The sequence below is a fragment of the Temnothorax americanus genome, unplaced genomic scaffold (genome assembly GCF_048541705.1).
Source record: "Temnothorax americanus isolate GAGA-0224 unplaced genomic scaffold, ASM4854170v1 Scaffold5, whole genome shotgun sequence".
In the NCBI taxonomy this organism is placed as follows: Eukaryota; Metazoa; Arthropoda; class Insecta; order Hymenoptera; family Formicidae; genus Temnothorax; species Temnothorax americanus.
The window spans coordinates 1,048,074-1,058,338 of NW_027509657.1; the positions used below are offsets into that span (position 1 = coordinate 1,048,074).

General features: G+C 42.4%; 1 protein-coding gene across 1 annotated transcript; it reads left to right on the plus strand.

Annotated features, from left to right (window-relative positions):
- Positions 1-29: 29 nt before the first annotated feature.
- Positions 30-9,990, plus strand: LOC143903734 (sperm flagellar protein 2-like). The gene is made up of 10 exons (XM_077417596.1): positions 30-417; positions 708-1,583; positions 1,962-2,910; positions 3,186-3,475; positions 3,730-4,500; positions 4,805-5,580; positions 6,035-6,760; positions 7,008-7,281; positions 7,684-8,007; positions 8,468-9,990. Exons 1-10 carry the CDS (start codon positions 151-153, stop codon positions 8,732-8,734), a joined length of 5,520 nt encoding a protein of 1,839 aa, XP_077273722.1. The 5' UTR covers positions 30-150; the 3' UTR covers positions 8,735-9,990.
- Positions 9,991-10,265: the final 275 nt, after the last annotated feature.

Genomic DNA, 10,265 nt, shown 5'->3' on the forward strand with positions numbered 1-10,265 from the left:
GACGTTCGGTTCTCAAACGTGTATACGATGCTAATTTCGTACGATCACATTTGTCAAGTCGCGATGTCTCGATCACGTCGTCAACGTCGGAAACGCGACTCTTGGGTCCCGAGACGCTCGAAATTCCGTAAAATCGTTTAATTCCCACGAATGGCCAGTGCGCTGAAGGCATGGCTGCGTACGAGACTGGGTGCGATCATGGATCTCACGCCGGAGACGTTCGGTCGTTACACGAGAGACGGCACCCTGCTGGCCCAGATCCTGCACAGCTACGATATAATCACCAGCAATCAATTAAGCACCATCCTTCTTACGCGAGATCCCGCCTTGTCCAGGGTGAACCTGAGGACCCTGCGAATCTGGCTGAAGCTCATTAACGTCACGCTGAGCGACGAGTGCATCGAGGAGATCTCTAAAGTATCACTTGAAGAAGCAGCACAATAGATAGCTTTAAAAAATAAAGCTGGCTATAAGGATTCTAGGGAAAGAAATGAAAAAAGCATTAAAAATTTTTATAAATCAGTTTCGAGTTTCCTAAAGTAAACATCATTATTTGAAAAACTTCAGATATATTGCTGATCTCGAAATAAATATTTTTATTAATTTATAGACATATATTTCTATATCAACTTTTATTAATTTATATATTTCTTTATAAAAATGCTAGACACTATGTTGTAAGGTGACTTTTACGAACGATGCTTTAGGGTAAAGGCGCTGCGTCTCTCCAGCTCTTCTACAAGGTTTACTTGAGCCTCGAGGGTAAGGACCGACTGCATTTTATCGCTCTTCAGAAAGAGCGGAAGTACATGCCCAGTAGATTCGATGTCTCCATTGTGTCCGAGGATCCAGTTCCATACGTACCACCCGAGCACTCTCTCTCGACACCGTTAATTGAGGCAGCCGATACCGTACACTGGCACAGAAATAAGTTTTGGGCGATTACGGAAGCCTGCAGACGAGAACGCGAGCGATTCGAGGCCCTCATGGAATATCCTGCGATACAGCCGATCGAGCATTTCGTCCCGGAAGAGTTGCCGGACAAGAAGCAGAAGGTGAGCGAAAGACTGGACGAATTCACTCGCAAGCATCCGGCTCGCAAGACGAAGAAGAGATACCAAGTGGTCGAGTGTTGCCCCTCGAAGAGATCTTTGGACGTGTCCCACGAGGTCGAAGATCCCGCAGCTGCCGCGGATTATATCGATTTCTTGAAGAAGCGCAGCAAAAAATCAGCTAAATCTCACGAGTTAAAGCTGAAGACGCAAACAACGATGATGGCGGAGGCTTGGGAACAATTGCTGAGGAAACAGGACAGATCTTTCGACGAGGCTCTCGGCAGACGAGTGTTGGATCAGTCGCGCTACGAAAAACAAATGTTGAGGAAGCTGTGCGAGGTGCGAGACTTGAGAAATAGAATCGTGGAGAATCGTAGGATGGTTGATGAGATGTTGTTGAAGGCTAGAGAGAGCGAGCAGCGATTGAAGGAAGATCGTCATCAAGAAACAATAAAGGAAGAGAGAGAGGACGTGGAAATGGAGGTCTACAGAATGCGCGAGCTTCAACGGAGAATTCGCGAGGAAAAAGTGAGTGGTTGACAATATTTTATCATGCCCTAAGACAAAATCTCTTTTGCTAAGAATGGAAAGAAAAATATAAGCCGTGTGGTTATACGAAATACTTAAACCAATATAAATTAAGTGAAAACAAACAGGATAAAGAATAGAATAGTACTTGAATTTAAAAATTCAAGAAAGCAAAAGTTAGAAAAATTAGAATACAAAATCAAAAGACATTATACATATATACAAAAGTTAAATATTTTGAACATTGAAAAAATATTTATATATGTATATATTGAATGTAAAAAAGGCAGAAATAAGAGAGAGGTATAGTAATTTTAATTATTAAAAAATGGTTTTTTTATATGGAAGATACAAATATAAAATGTTTACACTTTAAAGGTGCGCGGGATGAAAGAGAAACATCAAGACATCTGTTCAGAGATTATAAATGATTTCGCGGACATCGCAGTAAAAATTGCTGATTATCGTCATCAGGCGAATGGTAATCATATCCCAAATTTCGCTTGGAACGAATGCAGAATGTCGTTTTTGAAAAATCAACCGATATTTAAACTTACGGATCATTTTAATAATATCGAAGAAAAAGAAGATGTAGAAGAAATGAAAAACGAAGAAAAAATGAAAATCAATGAAGACGATAAAGTGATAGATATGGAGAATGGTACGAGAAGAAATAGCGAAGAAAGAAAGATTGAAAAAGAATTGAAAGCTGAAGAAAAGCAGAAACTAGTTCAGCTGGAATTGGAACGTCAGCGATCTCTGGCTGATGCAGACTTTGAGAGTTATCAGGACCTAGCTTCGCCCTGGGATCAATTCTTACCAAAAATAGAAGAGGAAGCTGAAGAAGTTTACAGACTAGGTTGCGTTGTGCTTGGTTACATCGTTCATCGCTTGTTGGAGATCTTATATCCTTATCCGGCCGAAATTGTGGGTTGTCCAGTGCCTAGAGTTAAGGTCGCGGCCATTATCTTGGGCATAACAAATGTAACCTTGCACGAACAGCTGCGAGAGTTGTTGGAAAACACCGGAATTCGTTTGCTGACGATGGAAGATGCGATCAATCATTGTCTGGAGAGGTACAAGCGGGAAATGGTTGACGTGGAGTACATCGATCTGAACATCATCTCAACGACGACGAAAGGCATCAAGAGATTGGAAGCTAAGAACAAGACGGACGACTCGAGGGAGCGTCACCCGAAGAAGATCGAACGATCAGCAAAATTAGCAACGCCTCAGCAGAACGTAGCCGAGGAGAAACAAACGCAAACACCTAGACAGATACCCTATGACGATATGGACCCAATTTTAAGTGACACTGCGTATATAGGTAGAGAAATTTGAGAATAGAAATTCAAGTCAATTAATAACAATCAAATTTTTGTTATCAGATCAAGCCCGAAGTCACGGTTTATAATTAATGATCTCTCACTTTCATAACATCAAATAACATATACAAATATCATACAGTTCATTAAAGATAAAATAGTACTGTATCTAGACAATTAGTTCTTTTTTAATGAATATTGAAATTTGAAAAACCTAAGCCGAGAATAATTTATTGTCAATCGCAGAATAACAACTAATGCTATCTACGATGTTTAGGCAAATGGACTTACGAGTTTCTCACCTTGGGTCAACCGATTTCGAACGAGTTAAATACGAAGATATTGATTGAGTACCTAAAAGGAATCGGAAACGTTGTGGGATGGGTATTAATAAATTATCCTAATACGTATGAGCAAATGGCGATGTTGGAGAAAGCATTGACAGGACGCGAACTACCTCCCGATTCCGTCAATCTTACTAATGTCAACATCGAGGACATCGATTCTTCATTTCCCAGGATTGTGTTCGACGGTGATGAGATCGACACATTTGCGATATGCAGGCGCGTTCGATCATTTCATGTCGAAATTAATTTATGGCTTCATAAATATTAATATATTGATTTGGAGGAGATATTTAATATTACTAACGTTATTAATATATTCAGATTCATTTATTGTTCACAGTTTTTATAATAATGCGTTGAAGCGTCAATTCGATTTCGCTCTCTGTTTTGAATCTTGAATTAAACTGATTTAATTATTTATTAATTGTTATGTAATATGGATTTTCTAAAAGTTAATGTAATTTTAATAGGCAGTCCAGATTATTGCCGAACCCAATTTCAAGAGCAAAAGATTATACTACTTTTTCTCCGACGTTCATGACAATTTATATCAAGACAATGCCGAAACCAAAGGCAATAGACACCCAAGAACAACCTTGTATACCTTTACCCGACGATGCTACCCCGATGGACGAATATTACGCTAATCAAAACATCGCATATGGATTTTTTTACAACGTTCTCGATCTTCCAACCTTGAAACAATTGACCGAACTTATCACGGGTCATTTTCACAAAAAGAAATCTTTGGAACTCTCCGAAAAGATATATCACGATGAGCAAAAATCTCTTATTGATACGAAGGCGGCTGTTATCAAGCGTTTAATACCGAAATCTAAATGGAAACTCTCAGAACACGAAGAGAAGAGAGACATTGCAGCTGAAAGCCGTGAATTACAATTGGAAGCTCAAACGCAGCTAGCAGATGGTTATGTCAGACCTGGGGAAGGCGGCTGGCAATGGTTAGACCTCTTCCAGCCTCCAGCTTTACTCGAAATTTTGGCCACACTTTGGGAAAGCGTTGAACAGGCCTACATTGAGAATTTGAAAGAGATTCTTTCCTTAAAGAGAATGCACACATCGGCTATTCTACCCTACAAGAACTTTGTTCTCAGTAATTTGATAAAGTTTGTGGACAGACCCGACAAGCGGCAGATCTTGCTGCAAGATTTTCATCGCGCCTTTAATGAAATTGATGAAGACCTCAGGGAAGATTTGGACATGAAATGCGAGTTGCATTGCCGAGTAAGTTAAAACACACAGAAGTTTTATATAAATAAAAGAAAGATATATTATTAAAGGATAATTTATTATTCTTAATAAAACAATTGCCAGTACTTTTTCATCACCACTAAAACGTAATATAAATTAAATAGAAAATAATAATATAGTAGAAAAGTGAGGAAACGGAGAGGTTTTGCTATTAAATCAGTTAATCCCAATTTAACTTTAATATGCGATTTTCTTATTTTGATAATATACACCGAAGATTATATGTATACATATATTAATCTTTTCGTTATTGAGAATCTTAAAATTATCGTGTTAGGTCGACAGCTTTCGAACAGAATTGTGGGAACTGTGTGATGCGCGAAAACACGAGGCTGAAGAAGAGAGAAGACGCACGCTGCGTAATGAGTGGACCTTGATGGGAGCCGTGGTCCTCGTTAACGTGTACATCGGAATCTTGCAAACCGAAGTTGACAGATTTGTCGACACTATGCATCTCCTTCAGGATTATTACACCTCCATGTCGCAGAAGCCACTGCAGGAATCGCGGTTCTCCAAAATCGTTCTTGACAACGTCGAATTGGAGGACGTTCTTCAGGAAACCTCATTGGTTAAAAATAAAGAACGAACGGCGTCCAAGACGAAGGCTGAACCGACCGAGGCTTCCGCTCGAGTTATAAATGAGAGTCAGTTCAAGACCGAGATTGAAATTTTGCTAATCGACGTATCGAAAAGCTTTGATCCTGACCAGAGCATCGTTTACAATATTATCGAGGATAATGTTCGACAAGTGCGAGATATCGTGGATTCCATCTCGTCCATGATATTGGAGACGTTGAGGAAGGAGGAGAAAGCCGCGATTCCAAAAACCGAAATTAAAGGCAAAAGAAACGCTTCGCCAGATTCGACGTTCGCCAAACTAGCGAGAAGGTATCGCGATCTAGTTGAGGAATGGCGGTACGCCGTTTTGTTCGAGATCGGTCGTATGCATCAGAGATTGGACGTGCTGAATGCGGCTGCTCGATCAGACGTGACCTTTCTGCTGGATACCATGAGGCAGACCTTCCATCGCATTCACGATTATATCGTCGAAAGGTTGACTCAAAAAATTACTTGTCGCATTAATTTTTATTTAGTAAATTAACAAAACTACAAGATATATAATGAGAATGCAGTAGTTTGGTTTCGTAGAAACATTTGATATAAAAAATGTTAAATTGTTTTATTAAGAATTGTTATTTGCTTATATAATTTTTTAAAATTTGATAACTTTGCATTAATGTTTTATCTTCGTTGCAGATAGTAGAATAATTTCATTCGCGTTATTTTTTTACATTTTGAATGAAAAGCAACTCTTGCGATTAATTCTTTTAGTAAAACATCATAAAGCTTTCTGTGAATTTTAAACGGCAATATTATCTGAATTTTAAAATGGCTACTTATATGTTTTATTATTTATAATTAATATTAGTTGATGTTAAATAATCATTCTTTAGATTGTATACTATATATCTAATTTCTAAAGAGTGGTTATTTAATATATTTTAAGATACAAACGCGAGATCGAGAGCATCAGCGAAATGGCGAATGTTTTTTGCTTCGCTATCGAGGAAAAGAGACCGATTCAGCAGGAATTATTATTAGACGGCGATCAATTCGTCGTAAGACCGAACGTTCTAATGTTTCCCGAAGATCACGGACGATTCGCCGCCCCGATCAGGGAACCGCCTTCGCCTCTGCGATTCCGAATCGTTCAACTCGGCCGATTGATAGACATTTTTCGACGAATCGCCCCGCGCGGACTCGTGAGCGAACGCGTTCTGGTTTACGTCCTCCAGGACCTGGTATCCTGCGGGGAGGAAGACTGTTATCCGCCCTTCGTGCCGTGCGCCTGGCGACAATTGCGACCTCCGGATATCGAGGTCCTGATCGAACGACTGTTCGGCGGTGCCGCTGAGTATATCGAGTGGCGAGAATTCGTCTTGTACGCGATGGATCTGCCTGTGCCGTTGCATCAGGAGATTCTGACAGCCCGAGCAGCCTTCAGGGTGCAGGACCCCGAGTCAAGAGACACGGTCACACGCGAGCAGTTCCGTTCGACACCCTTGTGGTTTCTCGAAATGTCCACCTTGCACGAGAGTTTCTCAAACGAGAGACTTGATCACAGCGATTCCGATACGATAAAGAATATAATACTGCGCGAGGAAGCACAATTAGGCGAGAATGTTTCAAGTTTGGGGAGCGACTTCATAGAAAAGAGCGAGGACGATTCGGGGTATGTGGAAAACGCATTGAGAACAATGAAAATTTGTGGAGTGAAAAATTAAGAAGGATTGAGAATCCGCAATTTTAATTTGATTAAAAATTTATTTCTCGTTTGAACAATTTTTTATTTGATTAATCACTTTCGATAATCCGTTCGGTCAAATGTTTTCGGTTAAAATTTTCCAAACAATGTTTTTTCTATAAATCCTCACGCTTCTCTTTTTCAATCAATTTTTCGTAAATTGTTGTTTTAACAGCGCAATACTGAGGCTGATATTGGCAAAGGAACTTCTCTGTCGGATGTATCTGGTAAATCAAGACTCGGTTCATTATACCGCCATGCTATTGGCTTTCTGCAAGGATGAGAATCCTAGCGAAGGTTTGGGAAAAGCGTTCACCCTTGCCATGGGAGCTAGAGTTTGCACTGATATAGTAGAAGGTGAAAGATACGTCGAGAAGCTTGTTGAGCAGAAACGCCGTATTAAGGAGCTGAAATTGAGCCGAGATTATCTTCGAGTGGAAGCATACGAAGTACGTTGAAACTTACGCTAATACTGATTCACGCAATCGCACATCATTTAGCATTGACTTGTTGCGCGCGCGTTCGTATAATATAATTAAATAGATAAAAGATAAGATAAGATGAGGGGGAGAGAGAGAGAGAGACAGAGAGACAGAGAGAGAGAGAGAGAGAGAGAGGGAGAGGGAGAAAGAGATAAAATAATATAAAAATAATTGTGAATAACAATTATATTATATATATAATAATAAATATGACTTATATATAACTATATATATGTCCATGCAGATGTATGCATTTTTATGTATAGTACTATAACGTTGAAAAATACGTAAAAAATGCGTCTGCCGCGCATATTAACTATTTGTTATCAAAAAGACTAGATTAATTTAATTCGACATATCGGGTTCCAGGTAGGGCGAGAAATTGTGAATTATATAATAAATAAAACGGCAGAGATTGTCACCGTGCTCGAAAGATTCCGCGATCGTGACTTACATCGGAAACGTCGGATAATGATTCAGCAGCTGAACGGACCGAGCGAGATAGATCCGTCTGAACTCTTGCCACCGGAAGTGATAGCGGAACACTTAGTTGTGGAAGATCCGTCGGCAGTCAGTGACAAATACGAATACGAGCAGTCTCTCGTGTCAACCGAAGATGGAACGCTCGAAGATCACGATGGGGTTCAACAGGATGAAAGGGTGATCTTCTGGCTGCCGCGGAATGTTTGTCTGGTAAATCCTCTCGTTTGCTCTCGCAAGTAATTACAATTATATTTATTTTTTCTTTAAAATAAAAAATATATTTTTCATCGGAAGGCTCAATTTTATTCTGAACACGTTGTGGAGTAGAATTTAAGTTGGAAATAAGTGAATATTAGGAATAACAGAATTTTAGTTGGAAAAGCGAATATAGGGAGAACAGCAAGTCACAATGAAGTCAAAATGGCTGCAAAATGATGATTTTTTGGCCAATTTACCATCATTTTGACATCATTTTGATTTCATTGTGACTTTCTGTTCTCCCTGACTGATGGTATACACGAGTCATGTAAATGTTTAAAAACAAAAGGGAGATAAAAGGGTTAACAAAATAAGCTGCAAAATGACGTGACATATCTATCTAAAATTCTGATTTTTATTGAATTTATTAGAATTAAACAATCTCGCTTAAACGTGGTCGATTCTTTTTCAGACGGTTCTGTCCACGTGCCTGCCGTGGCTTGCGTCACAAGCGCATCTCTTTCAAACCGGTCTAAGCCTTGGCGAAGGAATAGCGCGCGTGTACGACGAGTTGAGGAACGAAGAGCTGAACGACGAAGAAGACCTCGTTTTAGTTCACCGTCTGGTGAACCATGGCTTCATCCGCGAACTGCTCCGCGCTTCTTCCAAGTTTGCCTCGAGAAACATGGCAGATCTGCTCCGTAGCATCTTGAAGGACGAGGACGACAGAACGACGTAATGAGGAAAGTTTGCATTCTTATAATATAAAAATACACAAAATAAAATATAACATCAACGAAAAATAAGTGTGCATAAATATAAATATATAAATGGGATTTATAAACATAAATGAGATATATGAATATCCTTCCGGTCTTCCATTCTTTTTAAACGGAGTATTTATTATAAATCGACTCGACAATTATCGTAAATATTTTTTTCGAGATTTCGCTTCGAAACTCATGTCGCGAATTACAAATCGTCTAAGGCGATCGTGATTCACGAGTATTTGGATCATGCGTTCGCCTCGAGAACCAGATTTCCCGATCCGAGGAGGCTGGATGGTGAAGGCATCCCCGCGAGGTCAAGTTTACCATAACGGATCCTTTCCCGCCCTTTCGCGCGCGAGCAATCGGTCGGCGCCGTCAGCCGTCAGATGCCGCCACGCGGCCGGCGCGCTGGCGCTCGTCGGACGGGCCGCGGGCCGCGGGGCGGCTCCGCCAATCAGCGCGCCGCGTTTCCGTCGGCGCCGCCGCGGGCCGCGGCCGCGGACGCTCGCGGCGCGCGACACAGTACACACGTACACAGTCTCGCGACGAGATGTCCTCCGCGGTGGAGTGGAGATTCGCGGAGAGCTCCGTGCCCCCTCTCGCCCCGCTCCAAGACGAGCGATCCGAGCGATCGTCGTCGTCCGGCGTACGACGTTATCCGCGCACCGTCGTCGGCACGCCTGCCGCGACGCCCGCGATTCATGGGGCCCCTGGCAGCGCCGATAATTCGATAAGAACCGAAACGGCCGGAAAGGGAGAAGGGAAAGACCAGGCGCGCCCGAATTAACGCGGCGGCCTCGGCCAGCCTCGGCCGTCTTCGCGACAAGGCCGGCTGTTGGAAGCTGCAGCTGCAGCGCGAACAGGCACGACGTCACCCGATCCGACGCGACGCGATCACGTGGGGCCCCTCCGCGACCGATCGTGTTTCGTGTTTACACTTTCGTTCCGCGTTCATTCGGTTCGTTCGTCCGTTTCTTCGTATGACCTCGTATATGCGCGTCCGCGAGCGCCGAGCGCCGAATTGACGAACAGTGCGACGCTGCGACGTCGGCGCGTTCATCTCGCGCGTTCGGGATGTGACGTCGTTTCGGTGCCGTTGTGGTGTTGCCCTTCGCCCCGCTCGCTCCGCTGGAATCCGGATGCTGCGTGTCCGCGTCGTGGAGGCAGGGAGGCCGAGACGGTGACGCGGTCATCGGCGGATCGACGACGGTTCGTCGCGACAAAGGTAAGGCGTTCACGGTGTTGTGTCGACGTGTTATTTATTGTTTATGTCCTGCGGTGGGTTACGTCAGGCTGACAGCTCACGTGACAGCTGATGGCGAGAGATTACCGCAGCTGAAAGAGAAAGAGACAGAGGGTGAGAGAGAGAGAGAGAGAGAGAGAGAGAGAGAGAGAGAGAGAGAGAGAGAGGGGGAGAGAGGGAGAGAGAGAGAGACCTACTTTTCGTCGAAGCGAAATGTCAAGTTCCGCTTATGTCATATTTAATTTAAACGATCCATA

Bases quoted from the DNA above. Each gene is read 5' to 3' on its own strand.
- LOC143903734 (XM_077417596.1), top strand. From the start codon at position 151: ATGGCCAGTGCGCTGAAGGCATGGCTGCGTACGAGACTGGGTGCGATC. The intron at 1,584-1,961 runs GTGAGTGGTTGA...TACACTTTAAAG, and splicing joins GGAGAATTCGCGAGGAAAAA to GTGCGCGGGATGAAAGAGAA. The intron at 4,501-4,804 runs GTAAGTTAAAAC...TTATCGTGTTAG, and splicing joins AATGCGAGTTGCATTGCCGA to GTCGACAGCTTTCGAACAGA.